The sequence below is a fragment of the Drosophila montana genome, unplaced genomic scaffold, assembly GCF_035044405.1.
Source record: "Drosophila montana isolate Dmon_TW-CO22-7 unplaced genomic scaffold, ASM3504440v1 contig_3838_1, whole genome shotgun sequence".
Taxonomy (NCBI): Eukaryota; Metazoa; Arthropoda; class Insecta; order Diptera; family Drosophilidae; genus Drosophila; species Drosophila montana.
The window spans coordinates 17,389-40,370 of NW_026998709.1; the positions used below are offsets into that span (position 1 = coordinate 17,389).

The 22,982-nt window shown below is 37.7% G+C and overlaps 1 protein-coding gene across 1 annotated transcript in view; it reads right to left on the minus strand.

Annotated features, from left to right (window-relative positions):
- The window catches only part of LOC135438060 (synaptosomal-associated protein 25-like), a 123,403-nt gene that overhangs the window by 14,107 nt on the left and 86,314 nt on the right, over window positions 1-22,982 (minus strand). The window contains exon 2 of the mRNA XM_064696181.1: window positions 17,682-17,730. Within this exon, the coding sequence (XP_064552251.1) occupies window positions 17,682-17,730 (49 nt within the window). The remainder of the gene's footprint in view (window positions 1-17,681; window positions 17,731-22,982) is intronic.

Sequence of the window (22,982 nt, forward strand, 5' to 3'; positions counted from 1 at the left end):
CATTGGCAACAGAGATTTCGTTGTGATGTTTTTGGAACCCTATATTTTCCCCCTCATCGTAAGATATAAGATGGATCGTATTTATGTTACACATAGAAGGAGAATTGTCCTTTAAGATATGTTGACCAAACTCGGTATTTAAATGTTAAAATATACTTCCCACACATATGAAAAGTCCTATTAACATTAAACCAATATTTCGTATAGTTGGCATAGGAACGATTGGTCGCAAATTAAGCTCCTGTACCATTCACCAATCACCAATCACATATCTGCAAAACTAGTTTTATTATGCTGCTTATATACTTATGTGTGTGCACAAATCTTATCAAGATCGGCACGCAGAAGCTTGAACACTTCTGTTAACATTTGTCTTACTACAAAAATAAAAATTGTTCACATAAGAACTTAGTTTTCGACACACCTTTCTCATGGCATATGATATAGTGGCCTGATGATGACTTAATTTGGTTTATATATATTTAAAAAATGTCGGATTTGATCAAGATATCTCAGAAAATAAAAAATAATATATTACCGATCTTCTTTTGGCAATTAAATGTTTTTACTATTATAATATTTATACCCTGTAATGGGGCATCCGAATCCAAAAAGCTTGTCGAAGTTAAGTCGAAACTTATCTAGAAGTAAGCAAGTTTATTTGACTGCCAGAGTCCAATACATATCTACAATTATGATAAACTCCATCGTTACATCAAAACCACGGCGGTCACTAGGAGACTTACAGATGAATTCGTTAAAAGTGCGCTATGCAAAGAACTGTTCCCTTGTTGTGATTGGCCATTATGCATACGCTATCCGAGACATTACGATGAAGCGATTCATGATGAGGTTTGTTGCATATGGCGATGGCCATCGCAACTCCTCGTTACATGCCGCGTACTAAAACATATTAGACAAAGCGCACGTCTTTTAACCTCCTGAAACCGCTGCAATGGTGTTAATTCTTTAAATTTTGGGTATGCGTTTACCCCATGTGCGCTAGCACAAATGTAACACGAATTTCCAATGTTGCTGCTACGTTTTTGCCGTTGGGACGAGAACCATTATTCCGGCGAACAATCCCATTCGCTTTCCCATTTATCGAGTGTCTCATCATCAAGTTTGCTGCGAATCAAATGAAAAACTAGCGCGTCGAAAATGTCTTGCTCACTGCAAGCTATCTGCGAGCTTACACTGTCTACCAGAACCCTCAGAGTCTGCGAGTCTACATTCTTGACACGTTTCAGATTAAACAGCTCATTTATGTGAGATTCCACCGCTTTCCTTCACAATGGAAGTGTGTGGAAAAAATTTAATGATACAAAAACCTGGGAAGCCTGAACACGATCATGCCTCCTACCGTCCCATCAGCTTGTTAGCAATACTGTCGAAAGTATTCGAAAGATTATTTTTGGTCAGACGATTGCCACTGCTGGAAGACGGAAACTTGATACCTGATCATGAATTAGGCTTTAGGAGCCAGCATGGAACCCCAGAACAATGTCGCAGGATAACACAAACAATTATAAACTCATTTGAAGCTAAAAAATACTGTGCAGTGGCCTTTCTCGATATAAAGCAGGCCTTTGACCGAGTGTGGCATCCAGGATTGCTGCACAAGCTGAAGCTCCTACTTCCAGCGGCGTTTTATTTAACGCTAAGGTCATACCTTAGGCCCAGTCCTATATACCCTGTACACAGCTGACCTTTTTATTATCGACAGAGATGACCTGCTCATCGCCACCTATGCAGATGACACTGCATATGTAGCTTCGTCAGCGGATCATGCTGAAGCCTCCGTCATCCTGCAAGCACAGCTGTCAAGCCTCGAACCATGGCTCCAAAGATGGAATATTGTGGTCAATGAAGGCAAGTCCACACACATGATATTCGCCACAAGACGAAAAACCTGCCCTCCTGTTATCCTAACCGGCACCACGCTGCCAACGGAAAACACAGTCAAGTATCTCGGCCTAACCCTAGACAGGAGATTGACGTGGTCAACCCACATAAAAGCCAAAAGAAAGCAGCTCAGCCTGAAACTCCGGCAGATGAACTGGCTCCTTGGGTACAGGGTCTTTTATACAAGGTCATTCTGAAGCCAATCTGGACATATGGGATTCACCTGTGGGGCACGGCCTCAAATTCCAACATTGAAATCCTGCAAAGATTTCAAAATAAAACTCTGCGCAGGCTGGTTAAGGCCCCCTATTACGTCAAAAACAGTGTAATACACAAGCACCTCAAAATCCCATCCGTCACCAAAGAAGTGAAACGAATAAGCCTGAAGCACGCAGACCTACTGGACAACCACTGCAATCACCTTGCAAAAAACCTTCTCGACAACAACCTGCACCCCTGACACCTTAAAAGACACAAACCAAGTCGACCTGTCTTTTAGACCGCCTAAAGGGTGTTGAGACCGTCCAAAATACGTACCAGTGCCAATACACACAAAAACCACATGCAAATATATACACCACATTATTTACTTATTATCGAAGAGATAGATCGTAAATAAAAATAAAAACAATAACAAAAAAAAATAAAAAATTTATGTGAGATAGAACAATAATTGCCTTGTTTTCATAACGGTCTTGCAGTAACCGTAGGGACCGATGGTAGTTAAAACCCGATAATTCCAAACAGTTAATGGTTCCCTAAGGAACGACCCCTAAAGCGAATCGCAAATGTATTAGGTTCGACAAGTCATCAAGCTCAGCATCCGACCCTATCAGCATAGTAAATGTGTTGAACCAACTGGTCCACTCGGTGTACTTCCCTGAGAACTCGGATTGGATTACACAAAACTGGATATAATTTGCTTCAATTAGGCTTAACCGTGCTTCCCACTCTGCAGGTGTCATTGAAACATTATGTTTCGCAATATAATTTTTGTTGCGCGTAAAGGAAATCACTAAGCTGGCCCGTGCCGTAAAACTCTCATTTTCTTTACTCTTTTTTGGAGCCATTGTGCCGACAAATAATTAGCACGGGATCTTAACAATAAATTTCCCAATGCTTTGATTCTACCGCAATGTATAATTTTGTAACTAAATGTTAGTTCAATATTCACATATAATGCGGCTTTTCCTAATAGGCTTTCGTTAACAATGATCTTATGTTCTCCTAATTTGAATTCCCTTTGCTGCTGTACTTTAAGAGAGCCAAATAATGCTCAGCGTACGTAAAGAACCGCTTCTTTTAGCACACAGATAAGAACGTCGGATCACGCAATTGTTCGAAGATCTTGCTGCAGTTAAAGCGAAAGTACACGCAAAAGGAATTAAAAACCAATGTCAAGTCAAAGTCATTCAGGTTGCTGCTATGTCGAGATGTATGTATGTTGGCGTGTGAGCACACGAAATTGCGCTCCTATACTTTGGGCAAGTATGCATACAATGGCACTGTAACTCTCAATATGTTACTGTACATTTGTATGAATACTTGCCGCACTTTATTGCCACTTCTACATGAAACAAATTTGCATACACTTTTTAGGGCTGATCTACCAATCTTTTGACACTTCTTTAATTCATAATACTTGTATTCACACAAATCGATTTGAATTTAACATGCCTGCAAGAAATATTAAATGCACCAAGGCAGTGAGACTCACAATACAAGGTTGCCGCCGCAGTTGCCAGCCTATTTACTTAGTGAATTAAGCGTACTTCCTATTAGCTTTAATGTTTAGCTTCTTCCGGATTTATACCTTATCTTCAGGTCCCTGTTCGGGCGCCAATGTTCGAACTAGAGTCCTGCACTAGCGTTGAAATTAATAATTATTAGAAAAATTCAATTCCCCAATTCCCAAAAATTCAAATTCCAAATTCCCATCAACTCCGCTTAAACTCTTTTACTCGACAGACCAACTGATAACAGTTCAATATACAATACATCGATCGACAATATCGATAGTTATTCAATTCAATTAACATTTCACGGAATAAAAGCAAAAATACTAAATATCGCTGTCATCGTTACTTAATACTAAATATTAAGTTGTGGCGCGAACAGCATTTCGTGGTAAAAGCGTATCAGATTAAGCAAATCGCAGTGAATTGCATTGATAACATTTGGGCTTAATCGGTATAGTTAAAACTTAAGGTGTGGGTCTGTCTTGGTGCCGTTTTTTTCACGGTGATGCCGATGCTTCTTTAAAAAAAATGTTACATTTCTTGAGCGCCTTTCATGTTAGCCCTAAGGAGGACCCTTTGAGGACCCAGTAACGCATTTGACCAATGGACCTATAGAATACCGTCTACTTCAGTACCAGCAATGTCTGCTACAACCATTAAATATGGATACAGCTACAGAATATATGAGTCCCTCATATGAATTGTAGCGACGATAGAGATGTCGGACAGCAGTGACTCGTTAGAGTCTACAAACGCCTTTTTAATATTTTAAAATATCTTTAAAAAGCTTGTCCTTACGACGCGAGGTTCGTCAATGTCTATAATCTTAGTGTAGTTCATATCAGCACACGTGTTATACAGAATTGATGCCGAAATTTTTCTAATTCGTATTATGATATTTTTTAATATTTTATAGAGTAAGCAAAGCTCCACCAGCGAAGCAGACAAGATCAATGATTATTATAACATTGGCAACAGAGATTTCAATGTGATGTTTTTGGAACCCTGGATTAAGTAAATTTCCTATATTTTCCCCCTCATCGTAAGATATAAGATGGATCGTATTTATGCTACACATAGAAGGAGAATTGTCCTTTAAGATATGTTGACCAAACTCGGTATTTAAATGTTAAAATATACTTCCCACACATATGAAAAGTCCTATTAACATTAAACCAATATTTCGTATAGTTGGCATAGGAACGATTGGTCGCAAATTAAGCTCCTGTACCATTCACCAATCACCAATCACATATCTGCAAAACTAGTTTTATTATGCTGCTTATATACTTATGTGTGTGCACAAATCTTATCAAGATCGGCACGCAGAAGCTTGAACACTTCTGTTAACATTTGTCTTACGACAAAAAAATAAAAATTGTTCACATAAGAACCTAGTTTTCGACACACCTTTCTCATGGCATATGAGATAGTGGCCTGATGATGACTTAATTTGGTTTATATATATTTAAAAAATGTCGGATTTGATCAAGATATCTCAGAAAATAAAAAATAATATATTACCGATCTTCTTTTGGCAATTAAATGTTTTTACTATTATAATATTTATACCCTGTAATGGGGCATCCGAATCCAAAAAGCTTGTCGAAGTTAAGTCGAAACTTATCTAGAAGTAAGCAAGTTTATTTGACTGCCAGAGTCCAATACATATCTACAATTATGATAAACTCCATCGTTACCTTTTATCAAAACCACGGCGGTCCCTAGGAGACTTACAGATGAATTCGTTAAAAGTGCGCTATGCAAAGAACTGTTCCCTTGTGCGCCAGCACAAATGTAACACGTCTTGCCAATGTTGCTGCTACATCTAAGCTAGATTTCTTTAATCGGTTTTTGCCGTTGGGACGAGAACCATTATTCCGCCTAACTTCTCGATTAGCCAAGTTCATACCTCTATTTATTAAGAATTGCAATAACAATGGTCACGAAGGTAATTTTTTGCAATCCCATTCGCTTTCCCATTTATCGAGTGTCTCATCATCAAGTTTGCTGCGAATCAAATGAAAAACTAGCGCGTCGAAAATGTCTTGCTCACTGCCGAGAAATGTATGGGCCGCTATCTGCGAGCTTACACTGTCTACAAGAACCCTCAGAGTCTGCGAGTCTACATTCTTGACACGTTTCAGATTAAACAGCTTATTTATGTGAGATTCCACCACTTTCCTTCACAATGGAAGTGTGCGGAAATTATAATGATACATAAACCTGGGAAGCCTGAACACGATCCTGCCTCCTACCGTCCCATCAGCTTATTAGCAATACTGTCGAAAGTATTCGAAAGATTATTTTTGGTCAGACGATTGCCACTGCTGGAAGACGGAAACTTGATACCTGATCATGAATTAGGCTTTAGGAGCCAGCATGGAACCCCAGAACAGTGTCGCAGGATAACACAAACAGTTATAAACTCCTTTGAAGCTAAAAAATACTGTTCAGCGGCCTTTCTCGATATAAAGCAGGCCTTTGACCGAGTTTGGCATCCAGGATTGCTGCACAAGCTGAAGCTCCTACTACCAGCGGCGTTTTATTTAACGCTAAGGTCATACCTCCATTGGAGAACGTTCTACGTGAGAAGCGAATGGGTCGAATCCGAAATATACCAAACCAATGCCGGTATCCCGCAAGGAAGTGTGTTGGGCCCAGTCCTATACTATACTATACAGCTGACCTTTCTATTATCGACAGAGATGATCTGCTCATCGCCACCTATGCAGATGACACTGCATATGTAGCTTCGTCAGCGGATCATACTGAAGCCTCCGTCATCCTGCAAGCACAGCTGTCAAGCCTCGAACCATGGCTCCAAAGATGAAATATTGTGGTCAATGAAGCCAAGTCCACACACATGATATTCGCCACAAGACGAAAAACCTGCCCTCCTGTTATCCTAAACGGCACCACGCTGCCAACGGAAAACACAGTCAAGTATCTCGGCCTAACCCTAGACAGGAGATTGACGTGGTCAACCCACATAAAAGCCAAAAGAAAGCAGCTCAGCCTGAAACTCCGGCAGATGAACTGGCTCCTTGGGTACAGGTTCTTTTATACAAGGTACAAAGTTCTTTTATACAAGGTCATTCTGAAGCCAATCTGGACATATGGGATTCACCTGTGGGGCACGGCCTCAAATTCCAACATTGAAATCCTGCAAAGATTTCAAAATAAAACTCTGCGCAGGCTGGTTAAGGCCCCCTATTACGTCAAAAACAGTGTAATACACAATCACCTCAAAATCCCATCCGTCACCGAAGAAGTGAAACGAATAAGCCTGAATCACGCAGACCGACTGGACAACCACTGCAATCACCTTGCAAAAAGCCTTCTCGACAACAACCTGCACCCCCGACACCTTAAAAGACACAAACCAAGTCGAACTGTCTTTTAGACCGCCTAAAGGGTGTTGAGACCGTCCAAAATACCAGTGCCAATACACACAAAAACCACATGCAAATATATACACCATATTATTTACTTATTATCGAAGAGATAGATCGTAAATAAAAATAAAAACAATAACAAAAAAAAATAAAAAATTTATGTGAGATAGAACAATAATTGCCTTGTTTTCATAACGGTCTTGCAGTAACCGTAGGGACCGATGGTAGTTAAAACCCGATAATTCCAAACAGTTAATGGTTCCCCAAGGAACGACACCTAAAGCGAATCGCAAATGTATTAGGTTCGACAAGTCATCAAGCTCATCCGACCCTATCAGCATAGTAAATGTGTTGAACCAACTGGTCCACTCGGTGTACTTCCCTGAGAACTCGGACACTTTTAATTTCGGGAGATTTGGCTGCCGAGACACTTGTGTGGTCTTCAATACATCATTACTACTAGCAGGTCGACTTGTATCACTCAGACTTCTAAGAATTTTTGACTTTATTTCGCAATAAAGCTCTTCGATCGCTTGGCAACTGTCATATTCACTTGTATCATCACTCTCCTGTTCTACTTTGGCTTGGATTACACAAAACTGGATATAATTTGCTTCAATTAGGCTTAACCGTGCTTCCCACTCTGCAGGTGTCATTGAATCATTATGTTTCGCAAGATAATTTTTGTTGTGCGTAAAAGAAATCACTAAGCTGGCCCGTGCCGTAAAACTCTCATTTTCTTTACTCTTTTTGGAGCCATTGTGCCGACAAATAATTAGCACGGGATCTTAACAATAATATTCCCAATGCTTTGATTCTACCGCAATGTATAATATTGTAACTAAATGTTAGTTCAATATTCACATATAATGCGGCTTTGCCTAATAGGCTTTCGTTAACAATGATCTTATGTTCTCCTAATTTGAATTCCCTTTGCTGCTGTACTTTAAGAGAGCCAGCGTACGTAAAGAACCGCTTCTTTTAGCGCACAGATAAGAACGTCGAATCACGCAATTGTTTGAAGATCTTGCTGCAGTTAAAGCGAAAGTACACGCAAAAGGAACTAAAAACCAATGTCAAGTCAAAGTCATTCAGGTTGCTGCTATGTCGAGATGTATGTATGTTGGCGTGTGAGCACACCAAAGTGCGCTCCTATACTTTGGGCAAGTAAGCATACAATGGAACTGTAGCTCTCAATATGTTAATGTACATTTGAATGAATACTTGCCTCACTTTATTGCCACTTCTACATGAAACAAATTTGCATACACTTTTTAGGGCTGATCTACCAATCTTTTGACCCTTCTTTAATTCATAATACTTGTATTCACACAAATCGAATTGAATTTAACATGCCTGCAAGAAATATTATATTCACCAAGACAGTCAGACTCACAATACAAGGTTGCCGCCGCAGTTGCCAGCCTATTTACTTAGTGAATTAAGCGTACTTTCAATTAGCTTTAATGTTTAGCTTCTTCCGGACTTAGACCTTATCTTCAGGTCCCTGCTCGGGCGCCAATGTTCGAACGAGAGTCCTCGATCGACAATATCGATAGTTATTCAATTCAATTAACATTTCACGGAATAAAAGCAAAAATACTAAATATCGCTGTCATCGTTACTAAATACTAAATATTAAGTTGTGGCGCGAACAGCATTTCGTGGTAAAAGCGTATCAGATTAAGCAAATCGCAGTGAATTGCATTGATAACATTTGGGCTTAATCGGTATAGTTAAAACTTAAGGTGTGGGTCTGTCTTGGTGCCGTTTTTTTCACGGTGATGCCGATGCTTCTTTAAAAAAAATGTTACATTTCTTGAGCGCCTTTCATGTTAGCCCTAAGGAGGACCCTTTGAGGACCCAGTAACGCATTTGACCAATGGACCTATAGAATACCGTCTACTTCAGTACCAGCAATGTCTGCTACAACCATTAAATATGGATACAGCTACAGAATATATGAGTCCCTCATATGAATTGTAGCGACGATAGAGATGTCGGACAGCAGTGACTCGTTAGAGTCTACAAACGCCTTTTTAATATTTTAAAATATCTTTAAAAAGCTTGTCCTTACGACGCGAGGCTCGTCAATGTCTATAATCTTAGTGTAGTTCATATCAGCACACGTGTTATACAGAATTGATGCCGAAATTTTTCTAATTCGTATTATGATATTTTTTAATATTTTATAGAGTAAGCAAAGCTCCACCAGCGAAGCAGACAAGATCAATGATTATTATAACATTGGCAACAGAGATTTCAATGTGATGTTTTTGGAACCCTGGATTAAGTAAATTTCCTATACTTTCCCCCTCATCGTAAGATATAAGATGGTTAAGTTACCTTGTCTGATCGTATTTATGTTACACATAAAAGGAGAATTCTCCTTTAAGATATGTTGACCAAACTCGGTATTTAAATGTTAAAATATACTTCCTGCACATATGAAAAGTCCTATGAACATCAAACCACTATTTCGTATAGTTGGCATAGGAACGATTGGTCGCAAATTAAGCTCCTGTACCATTCACCAATCATCAATCACATATCTGCAAAACTAGTTTTATTATGCTGCTTATATACTTATGTATGTGCAAAAATCTTATCAAGATCGGCACGCAGAAGCTTGAACACTTCAGTAAACATTTGTCTTACGACAAAAAAATTAAAATTGTTCACATAAGAACTTAGTTTTCGACACATCTTTCTCATGGCATATGCTATAGTGGCCTGATGTTGACTTCAATTGGTTTATATATATTTAAAAAATTTCGGAATTGATCAAGATATCTCAGAAAATAAAATATTACCGATCTTCCTTTGGCAATTAAATGTGTTTACTATTATAATATTTATACCTTGTAATGGGGCCAAGGTCTTCGGAGTCCATTAAAGGGTAGGAACGTGAAACTGAAGTACTTCTTGCAGACTCCAGCGCGGAGAATTTATTGGTAGTTGTTGTTAAGCGGCTGTTAAGCATTGTGGTGCTCAGCGGCGTAGCGGCGTCAGCATTTAGTTGGCCTACCTCGTTAGTTCGAGTCGACCCCTTGTTACTCATTGTGGGTTGCTGTTCTCAGCACTCACTGGAATGGTGGCTCTATTGGCATTGCCAGACGACTTTCTTTTTGATCACCTTTTTTTCGGTTTGATTTTATTTCGTTTCACTTAAAAGAAATTGGTTTGTCAGCAAGTAGTTTTGTTTTAATTTTTGCCGTTTTTGTGTTTTTTTCTTTCTGTTTGTTATTGGTATCAAATACTTAATGCGTTACAATCTTTGTGCGGGATTGCAAAAGCCGCGTTTAGCCGGTTGTGCGTGCACTCGAATATTGATATTTAATTTTATTCTGCGAGTACGCCCGTTCACTTCAAACACCAAAAAGTGTCTATACGTGAATAATGTGCACAAAAAAATAAAAATTAAAAAAGTAAAAGTATTTAATTGCGATAAAGTAAATCAACAACTTAATGCTGGATTTGGCGACCTTTCCATGTTATAATTATGTATATGTTTGTTTGGGTCGAGGTCCGTGGTTTTTATTCAAGACAAAAATGAAAAAACGCAATTTTGTTTGAAATATCACCGATATATTACGGCTGCACTTCGGCAACCGTCTTCAGGGCAATTGTTTTACATTACATTACATTACAATCATATTACTTGGTATGCAGAAGGAGGATTGTTCATAAAATAATTGTGGATCGGGTGCTTTTAGATACCTTGGCTTCATACAACATATGCTAAAAGAAAGCAACATATTCAGCTTAGGGAACCACGGGCATTAACAGAGAGAGAAAGAGTTCTCAGTTGAGAGTGATTGACGAGTTATACTTGAGCTCCAATTTGTATATATTTTTGCGCTTCTAACCTGGTTCTTGTTTGTTAATTTTGCATCTTTTCTACTTTATTTAAAAAGCTTTGATTACTTGTGCAAAGTGCTATCTGTTGTGCAGTGTAATTTTCAACCGCAGCGTCAGTTCCGTGCTGTTGTTAGTGTTTGTTTTGATTATCTTTTGTTTTGGCCCTACCTTTATTCTGTTTATCTTTGACCCCGCTAGTCAATATTTCGTGATGTAAAAAACCTTGTACGTTCAAGCAGGCTGAAGAATCTGCACAGCCGCAGCTTGCCAACTGTGTGAGAATATGACGCAAGTGTGCAGGGCTCACTTGGCCAAGACTGGTGCCATTGCCAAGAAGGCATCGTCAAGTCAGTTTCTGGCCGCTAAGGTAGACCTGCGCGCAATCTAGCCCAGATTGTTAAAAGCAATCACGGTGCCTCTGTGGCCCCACTAGCTCCTATTTTGACTGTCGTTGCCCCTCGTAGGCAAGTTTTTGATTCCCGGCATTCGTCTGACAACACTTGTAATGCATTGCCTATATTGCAAATCTTCTGGTAGCGTGTCAATAACTAAATTTAATTTCTCCAACCTCGTGAAGTAGCATCACTCAAAATTAATGTTTCACATGATTCGTTCCCAATTATTTGTGATCCTAAATATTGGGGTACTCACATGATTGTTTACGAGTAAAGGTCGCAAATAACAGTCAACACCTACTTTCAGTGCGGTCTGCACTCAAAAACACAGAAAAATACGAAGCAGATTCGGTTTCGCTCTCAATCGACCACTTTATTTCGTGGCGTTTGTGTTCTTTGTACTCTGTTTTGGTTGAGCAATGCTACTGTTTTGTCTAAGAGTAATATCTTAACAGGACACATTCGGTCGGTCGCACAGAAAATGTGAGTCTGCCGAAAAGCACAACGAAAAAAGTGGAAGCGAAAAGTGTCTTTTCTTGTTGTTGCCATGTGATGATGTGAATGAAAGCTAGAGCAAGAAAGAGAGAGAAAGAAGAAGAGGGCACGACATAATACAGTTATGCTTGTAGGCAATTTCTTTAGACACACACAAGCACGCAAGTTCATACATGCATATCCACAAAAGACACTTTGGCAACTATTTTTTTAGGTCAGTGTTCGTGGAAAAACATGTGCGAAAGAAAAACGTCGAAAAGTGTCTTTGCTCGTACCTAGGGTTTGCTGCGCAGAAACATAACTTTGTGTGTTTTCTTTCTCCCTTATTCATTCTGTCCGACAAAAACTGTTGTTTTGCAGACAACCCGAAAGTGTTGACTGTAATTTGCGACTTCTGTCCACGAGCTTAAGTAAAAAAAAGAAGCGAAACCAGCCTATCGCTGTCACCCATCCGGTACCTTCGATACAAGGTACGGTTACTTCCTTCGATTCGGATATAATTGCATTTTCAGATACATGGTTAAATTCAACCATATCTGATTTAGTTTTTTCGAACAATTTCATTACGCATCGAAATGATCGGCCGACTCCAGGTGGTGGGGTATTAATTGCCGTTAAAGCCCCTCTCCAGTCAGAACCTTTCTGTTTTACTACGCCTACTGAAGAGGTGACTTTTCCATCACGCGCTATTTATATCATATGCTCCTATATTCCTTCTTCTTCTGAAATTCAAGTTTATATGAAATATATTACGTGTATTAAAGAAGTTTCTACACATGTGCGTGATAATGACCTATTTATAATCTTGGGTGATTTTAATTTACCGAAAAACTCCTGGTAGTTATTCACTGACGAAAATTATCTAGTACCCTCAGCACAGCATGACTTCACATATTGCATGCTGGACCTTTCGTTGTTTCAAATCAATTCAATTTTTAATCATTTGAATTGAACACTTGATCTTGTATATGTCCACGATTACCTTATTGCTAATGTGTCCAGGTCCCCTAATTTATCTCTTCCTGAGGATGTATATCATCTTATTTTAGAAGTTGCAATGTTCAATGGCAATCCTCTTATTTCGTATTCATTAGCTATGAATAAGCCGCGCCGTTTTCCTTGCTTAATCAACGTATTTATCCAACTGATTTGTCTTTTTTATATGACTCGGTTGATATGAATACTGCTATTAATTTTTTTTATAACACCCTAAATTCCCTTTTAGATATGTATATACCCAAATTAAATCCTTTAATTGCTGGCTTACTAACAAATATAAAATCTAAATATTTTAAAAAGTTTAATAAGTCTGCTTCGAATATTGGCAAAATATTCTATATCACCAGGTCGAACTTCTTTTTTCTGATTTCTCAGTGCTATGAAAATGTTCTTACTCGTTCCTAAAGGCAATTTTCCCAAAATCCGAGACAGTTTTATAATTTTGTAAGCTTGAAGCGTAAATCTTCAAGTTTGCTATCTTATTTTTCCTTCGGGATGGATAAAGCTAGCAATGATTCTGATTCTGCTAACCTCTTTGCCAATTTTTTCCAATCAACTTACTCTTCTGTCTGTCCTAATAATAATGCTTACCGTTATAATATTACTTTCTATATTTGCATACATGCTCCTATTAATTCCCATTTAAATCCCCTATTAATTCTCTCTTCTATCTGCTATAAATTGTTTAACATCTTTTTACTCTTCTGGGTCTGACAATATTCCTAGTTGTCTACCCAAGGAGTGTAGTTCTTCCCTTCTTCGTCCAAGCTAAACCCCTTTAATGTATCCCTTGAATCTTCTGTCTTTCCATCTCATTGGAAAGAACACAATCAAGCCGGGTTACTCACGGCCTGTCTTAAAACTTTTGTAATTGCTTGTAAACACTTTATCTTTTCCGACCATTTGGAAAGAATTATACATTATCTCCCAGTCGAAAACTATAGAGGTATTTCCAAATTAACCGCTATACCTAAAGCTTTTGAGAGAATCATTACATATCAACTGCAACATTTATGTAGTTCTTTTATTTCACCTTCCCAGCATAGATTCGTGAAGAGAAAATCTACAACCACTAACCTTCTTGAGTTTACTTCGCTTGTAATTAATGGGTTTAAGAAAAGAATGCAGATTGACGTCATCTATACTGATTTCAGTAAGCCTTTCGACTCTGTCAACCACTCCTTACTGCTTCATAAATTATGCCTTCTCGGCTATACAGTCAATCTCTTGAACTGGATTTCAAAGCATTTGCATAACAGAACCCAGAAATTCGTTTTCTAAACGTATTCTGGTGACTTCCGGTGTTCCTCAAAGTAGTCATCTTGGGCCGCTACTTCGATACTGTCTCACTCTCGAGTGATAATGTATGCTGATGATGTGAAATTATGCTACTACTCCAAATGTAAGGCAATGATTTTCTATAGAAGCCCTCCTCAATTGGTTTCTTACATCCTTGATAGCTTACCGCTCGAGCGTGTTAACAGTACTTGTAATGAAGTTAATGATCTAGGTGTCATCCTTGATCATAAACTTAAGTTTCACTGTCATTTTAAGACCTTGGACAACAAGGCCAGAATTGTATTAGGTTTCATCAAGCGATAGTCTAAGGAGTTTGACGATCCGTACACGACAAAAACCCTTTATATATCTTTGGTACGACCTATACTTGATTGCCTCATATATCTGGTCACCACAAAATTCTATTCATGAAGACAGAATTGAATCTGTACAGGAATAATTCTTGTTGCTTTGCTCTTTGTGTGCGGTTACCGGCAGATTTCTGATGATGAATCTTCCGTCTTTAATTAATCGTAGAACCATGCTTGGTGTAATAATTATTCATAGGCTAATTATGGGTGAAAGCGAAACTTCTGGGTTGATTAGACAATTAAACCTATCTGTTCCGACTAGACTAACCCGTAATTATACACCTCTAATACTTCAATTTTAATCAACTAACTATGCCTTGCAGGAACTGTTCAGGGTTCTCTGTGATAATTATAACAAGCATTACAGAGTATTCTGCTCGGAGTCTTTTCTTCCTCGTATAAAGAAAATAGTACTAGCATACAGTCGTAGTTTGTATTCGTTTGGTACTTCGCAACTCGTGTCGTACGTTACGCCTCGGTCGGTTGGGCGGGTGGTGGGATGCAGTACATTGCAACGGGATTCGCGCGAAAAAAAAAATCTTAGATAATTCCTCTCCACAAGAAAGGTGGAAAGTCTGATATAAAAAATTACAAGGACATTGCAAATTTGTTCGCTATCCTTTTTTTTCAACTACGACCAATCTGCTTTAATTTACTTCCTTGGTAAATGATGCTTTCTTTTTTAAATGCAAACTGATGTCATTTTGTCATTTGTCATTTACACTGACTTCAGTGAGGCGTTTGACTCTGTGCACTATGATATTTAACTCCAAAAAACTTGACCGTTTAGGTTTCCCTCCGTCTTTTTTGCATTGGATTTCTTCTTATTTAAAAGGTAGGAATGAAAAAGTAATGCTTTACTTGAATCTTTACTCTTTTTATAAATGATCTCCCCTCGCTTTTATCACTAGCAAATGTACTTGTGTATGCGGACGATGTGAAACTTATTCTCTCATACATTAATCCCTTACATCACTCTCCTGCAACTTTGGTGTTCGACCAATCAATTGCATCTAAATTGTTCAAAGTGTATGTTTATGACGCCTAAGGTGTGATTGGATTTATTAAATGTTGGCCCAAGGAGTTTAACGATCCTTGCATAACCAAACTCTTATACATCTCTCTTGTTCGCCCTATCCCTGAATACTGCTTTTGCATCTGCAGTATAACAATAGCCAGGATCGTATTGAATCTGTTCAGAAGCAATTTCTGCTTTTTGCCTTACGAAGTTTAAATTGGGACTCTAATCTTCGGTTGCCATTCTACTCCAGCATGCTTCTTCTGCTTGATCTTCCGTCGTTAACCAACCGTAGGACAATCCTTGGTGTTGTCTTCCTACATAAGTTAATTGTTGGCGACATAGATTCTTCTTTTCTGATAGGGCGTCCTCAATTCTCTGTTCCGTCTAGAGGAATTGTCGCCCCTTATTCCTATCTACGTGCACAACAGATTATGCCATGCACAATTATATTCGTGTACTATTTAAAAATTATAATAGTTTGTATCACGTTTTCTCGACCGAATGTTTTCTACCCCTAAATAAAATCGTTGCCCTCAGGAAACTTTCAGGAACTCACTGACAATTCACAGCTATGAATTTCCATCACTATCTCTACCTAACACTCTATATATCTAGTTTAAACTTCTTCACTTTATTAATAGCTTCTTTGTTTCCTTTTCTTTTTATGTATATTTTTAAATAATATAGGAAATTAAGATTATTTTTAATTTGAACTTAAAAACACTACTTTCTCTACTAACCTTCTTTCTTAGCTGTAGGCTCTAATAACGTCACTGACAAAATTAGCTGTGAAAGGGGGAACAGCTGGCAGTACGGGCAAATAAAACACATCCATCGGTCGGTGAAGTTATTAGAAAATTCAGTATTCTAATTAGGCTTTTGGCATTTAATTTTTATAACTTGATGCATTAAATAATTAGTAAGACACTCGTGTTTGTTGGCCATTAATAAATAAATAAATAAAATAAAAGATGCGCTGTGTTTCTACATTATTGTTATTGTTTATTCTGTAATTGTGTGTCCGAACTCCACCGAGTGTTTTTTTTCGGATCTGCGACTAAGCTGGGGAAAACATTTTCAAATGAGCTGCGCTCCAAGGTGTAACCGCAACTCGTGGTAGACACATGAGGTCGATCAGTTTAGAACGGAAATGAGAAGTCTATACAAATTAGCACAGGAAATTAATGCACATATGTCTATCGAATCAACTAATGAAATTTTAAGTAAATGTGTGGCAAGCTAAGACGAAAATTCTGATCTTTATTCTGCAAAAAAATAACCAACAATAATGAAATGTCCATAAGGACTGCTGGCTAACTAACCAGCTAAACCAGGATCACTAGACGGTAATTTTGTAGAAAACAACCAAGAATGAAAGCAGCTGCTCACCGACAGTTCTAGTGGAAACGCACCTGACGTTATCAACAGAAGCCAAGTAGAAAAACATATGTAATTCTTGATTCAAAGCGTACTGTGATCTGGATCCAGCGGTAACAGAAAGCTTAATTAAGAAGTACTAATTAAGTTACCCTAAACCGGACTTGTGCTGTGTGTTTTAAGCGCAGTTTTATGCTGTCTGGCACTCTGCTCAACTAATTAACACCCTTGTATGCTTATCAATTTACGTTGATGGCCTGTAACCTATTAACACTATGTCATCGCATGTCACCAAAAATAATTATAAATTTTTTTAAGGTGTAAATGACTTTATTGCTGCCAACACACAAAATAGCCAAAATGTAATCATTCTTTCTGAAATAAGCTTGGCCGCGAAATATGTTTAATAATAGATTTTGTTATAAGTGGTCTCAAATATGTATATTGAAAAAGATCGGTTTTACCAAATCGGCTTAGACAAACAGCCAAAAAACAAAACTGATATCTGTCTTTAAGGGACATACCGGAACTTAAAGGAATGATGGTCCTGAGTGCTTTCTACCATACAAGTGTTCAAGATTTAAAAAAAAAATACTCAATTTGTTAATGCAATACCTAAAAATATCTAATGTTGGCTAAATTCATCAAAGATGGCATTGCTCAAAGCAACCAGCTTGATTAACAATTCTAATGTAGGCATTTGCTAGAGGTATGTTTAAAGGCTTTGCAAGATAAATAAATAGAGTTGACAACATGCTACTTTTTGAGAAAAAAAATTAATATTATTATGTACTTTTAGCAGTTGGGTATATTTTCTATTTCCTTTACTTTAGATGTCTTACCTCCTTGCTCGTCCAACATAACAATGCTTCGCATCCCAACTTCCGCGCTCTAAATAGAAATACATGTTTATTTTAAAATTAGTACCATAATGGGAGACTCCGTTAAAAATGTTCATATTTTTATTTCGTGTTAAAATTTTTGTGGAATTATTTTTTTAATTAAATCAGTTAAATTGACTACATATCCCATAGAGGACTTGTTATAAAGAATTGTGTAGAGTCCGATATCTTTTAAAATCGATAACTTTTTAAATTGCACAATATGTCTTGTTTCGACTGACCCAATTCAGCATTCAAGGAGCCATTTATGAACTTGTAGAAAGTAATATTTTTTTTCACAAATTTTCAACGCAAGGAAGGAGATCCCATCAAGTATATATATTAGAGAATTGTCAAGAGCGGCGTCGATAGGCAAGTTTTTCAGTCCAGGCAGAAATTAAATACATACATACATATGTATGTTGCATTCGGGTTGAAAGTACCCTATATATATGTATATACATATACATATATATCATATAATCATTGGAGTACCTTTGCCTTTTTTGGATTTACGATTTTCTTATAAATTATTACAACTTTTTTAACAGGGGACCCTGTATATGTAGCTGTCATAATAATTATCTAAAATTTAGTTACTGAATAAAAACCATTTTATTTTTCAGGAGTATACCGAAAAATTTGTATTCATTTGTATCACTATGGTTACATATAACCAAAATCGTATGAACATCCTATTACTATATCACATAGCACCGTAGAAATTATTGGGCAAAAAGTAGGAATGAAAATCTGGCTGTTTTCAAAAGATGTCTTGGCTAAATAAGACAATTACGAGGAGTGCTATTCTCCTAAAATATTTGTAAAACCATGTCAAAAGGACGCACCAAAGATATCCCTTTTTATACAGTGAACCCATTAAAAATGGGTAAAAGGGGTAAAATGTATTTGTTCAAATGTATGTAACAGCCAGAAGGAAGCATCTCCCACGTCATAAAGTATATATATTTACTTGATTAGCGTCAATAGTTAAGTTGCTCTAGCCATGCACATCTGACTTTCCTTCCGTCCGTACGTCCATCCATCTGTATGTATGAACGCAAGGATCTCAGAACCTATAAGAGGTAGAGACTTGAAATTTTTAACGTAGATCCTCCTAATGCCCGAGCAGTACGAGTTTGTTTCCGATAATCTATAAATTAGCCCGTTTCCAAGTAATCGATAAAAAGATTCACCAAACTTGACATGTAGTTTCTGATATCAAGTATCTTTCATATTATACTTAGCTATCGCAACCTCCCCGCTTCCACCACATAGCTATAATTCTAGTAAATAGACCAATTTGTATTGCCCATCAAGTTAAATCACAATGTTAGTTCAATAGACTTGAGAATACACAAATATTCTATAGCACAATCTACTATTCAAAATTTGATGAAGATCAGTTAAGAAATACAGTAGGTATTAAAGAAAACGTATTTTGCGGCAGCCAGCAAATTGCAAGAACTTCTTTATACATGTACACACACACATTCATGCGCATATTTATTGAATGCTTTCAACAGCATTGCAATTGTGATTGTGTTGTTTTTTCTGCTGTGTGTATGTGCTGCTATTTAAATTTTTTTTTGTAGCGATTAGTTGTTGGTGTGGATGTCAGTAGAGGCGGCGGCAAATAGTGTGGTTTGTTGCGAGCACCGAGGGAACTTTTTTTATTTTTAATTTATTTATACTATTGCACAAATTGAATTTAAGAACAACTTTTTATACATGTTTATAGTTCAATTTTTATGTAAATTGTAAAGCTTTTGCCTTGATACAAAAGCTCCAAGTCTCGTTTTATGCGTTACATATCTTAAGACAAAAATATAATACCATCTAAAAGGATATATATCAATATTATCAATAACAAATTTTTTTCGATTTTCGTAGCTTTAGCTGTATGCTGTAACCATGCTGTAACTTATATTTCCCATTACGACAACCAACTCCATGTGTGATGAGAAGAGAATTCTCGATTCGGGTAACGAACATTTTAAAAATATGTTTGAGGTAATGTCCTTAGACTCCAAAACCGGAAGCACTATTCCATCACACATCCAGGATTATCTCCCAGAGTTTCGACATGCCCTCTTGGCGCTAAAACTGTGTTGTAGCTGTTCGACTACAAAAGTTTTTCAAGGCTTCAATCGGCTACGGACTACCTAGGGCTAATGCCGTGATGAAACCACCAGTTGGGGTTGAATTCCCACACAAAAAAAAAAAAAAAAGGGGAAGATCCATTCCAAGCCTGCTACTATATCCTACAACCATATTATCAAAAGCTAGAAGCTGGATATCAGATCGTCTAAAGAATCGGCGTATCTCAGCTGAGGAAACGCAAACATGAAGACAGCGACGAAGAATGCTTCCATTAATCAAGTCGCCTTGGTTGAATTTCTGCATTTGCAGAACCCAGTACTTTCGTCAGCCCCACTAAACGTGCTAGTATCCGAGGATGGAATCATGGTGCTTATCCAAGAGCCATTTGCTAATTGTTGTGTAAGTCAATGGAATAAGTTGGAACTTATGGAAGTTGATATTTAGCCTATCGCTTTGCTTTTTTTATGGGTAGCAATATGAGTCACTTTCTAACAAACTTTATTTCTTTAATTATTTGTTTTGCTGGCTCGAGGTCCGGGGCATTTTTATTCAAGACAAAATGAAAACGCAATCATGTTTGAATATAACCAATATATTTCGGCTGCATTTCGGCAACCGTCTTCAGGGCACTAACACAAAAATAAAAAACAATTAACATTAAGATTCATTAAATAAAATTAAAAAATTTAAAAAACATACATTGTTATACACGTCTTTGACGTGGCGGTTGAAACTATTTGACAATTCAATAGATGTCTGTATAAGTGAGCGCAGTTTTCGGTGTCCGTTTTGTAGTTTAGTCGTATGTTGTTTGGTGTGTTTAATATGTGTAACATTTCTAATGTATGTCTTTTGTTATAGTGTTGTTCTTGTTGTAAAATTGTCGTCTCATCGAAATTTGGTGTGTGGTTGCTTTTCATATAGTGGGTCAGTTGAAGTACGATTTGTGTTGAGTTATTCTTGTTTTTAGCTTGGATTTTGTTGTTCCGATGTACACGCAGTTGCAAATATTGTTGTTGCCACTTGCCACTTGGTATTTTGTAAATTACGTTACTTTTATCCAATATTAGTATTTTCGCCTTTTTATAATTAGAGAATTTTTGTAGCGTATTTGTGGGCTTGTGGGCTATTTTTATTTCTTGTCTGGTATAGCAGTCTGAGTTTGCGAGCCGTTCCGATTATCGTGGTACATATGTAAGAGATTTGTATACTTTTTGTAAATTTTGTTGGCTTTAGTGTTCTGATATGTTGTCTTTAAAGTAATGTTCTAATTATATTCTTCGGGAAATCATTTATGGTCAATAGTTTTTTAATTTCGTGTTCAATTTCTTTATGGTATATACAGCTTAGTGCTGTATTTATAATCACACTTTTTGGGTGGTAAGAGTTAAAGTTGAGTATTCGTCTAGAGACTGTGGGTTTCATATACCACTTAATTTTGAGTGAATTATCCACTCTGTTTCCCAATGTGTCTAAAAATGGTAGCTTCCCGTCTTGTTCTAGTTCTACTGTGAATTTGATGTGTTTGTGAAACGAATGAATGATTTATGCTTCTGTTTTGGCCGTTACAGCAAAAAAGTCATCTACATAATTTTGTCAGAAGTTTAGGTTTTGTTGTCAATTTATCAGTAATATTGTCTAACAGTTCTTCCATTATTATGTCCGCTATTACTGGAGAGTTGTATGTATATTTTTTCGTCATATTTAAAAAACCTGCCCTCTTGAATACAGAATATAACTTTATTTTTTTAGTAATCGAAGCAGACACACCACACAGCATTCGTGTGAAAATGATTCCTCGGATGCGATGCCGATATCTTGATAGGATATAGATACAATTTCTCGAAATAAATACAGACCTTAAAAAGACGTTCACAAAAGTTATACAATTTACTTTCCAATACCAAATACTCTTTTTACTACAAAATTTTCATGGCTGTTGTTTTCTACGCAGCTAAAATCTGTTGGACAACATTTTATAGTGAAATTGTGTTGAAACGGCAGTCAACACATAGACATCGGGCAAGATTAATAAGTACGGATAGCTTTATTCATTGTTAATATTATTTTTAAGAAAAGCTTGATTCGAGGCACTTGGTTGCCAGCCATTGTCAAGAAAAGAGGCAAGAAAAATATTTGGTCCAAATGCCAGACGATATATCGATATACCGATATAGACTGGTAAGGCTCAAGATGGTTGACATGAACCATTCTCGTCGTGCGCATTCCAGGCAGCCGCGCCTCATAAACCAAGAGTTACGGCGTGCTACGGTGATCCCATCCAATTGGTCTGTAATTTTGGGTATCGACACTGTGTATCGGAGCGTACATCCAAGTGAAGTCGTCGGGCTTAAACTCTGTAGAGTGGGAACGGACACCATAACGCACTTTGTTAAGTGCTGAGTATGGAGGGCGATGCCCTCTTGGCAATTGTTGTAGTAGTGGGCAAGGAACTTGGCTGCTGACGGAACGTGCGGCGGTACGTCCCATTCTTGGCATTTCACTTCGTTCAGTGAGCGCACTATAGTAGGGCTTCATTAGTTTGTCGGTTCCGCGTTTTGCTGCTTAGCGTTGTCAATTAACTAAATTTGTAGGAACAGGACACAGTGTTTGTCGTTCTGTTCGGGTGTTGTTGCAATGCGACCGTCGCCACGGGGCCGATGAGAAAGGCTGTCTGCGATTCAGTGGTGTTTGCCACTGCGATGCTGGATATTCATTTCATATTAGTTCATGCGTACAATCCAGCGAGCAATTAAGGCTTCGGGCTTGTATGGTTAGGTGACATTACGGCCAGCAATACTTCGTCCTTGAGCCATTGTCCATCTCAACCTGAAGTACCCGGTTTGAAAGTCCATTGTCTAAAACACCTGGGCCAAAGTGAATTATCGTTGCCTCGGGTAGCCGAGCGAAATTAAATGTTTGTAGGAGGCGGAGGGGTCAGCAACGGCAGTCAATACATAAACATCGGGCAAAATTAGTAAATACAGACAGATTAATTGTTTTATAATTTTTAAGTACAGCTGTCAGAGGCATGTGGTTGCCGGGCCGTAGCCAAGAAGAGAAGCGAGAAAAAGAGATGGTTAAATTGCAAGCCAGTATATCGATAGAGTGATAGTGATCGCGATATTTGATAAGCTATTTAGACCAATGTAGCGACAA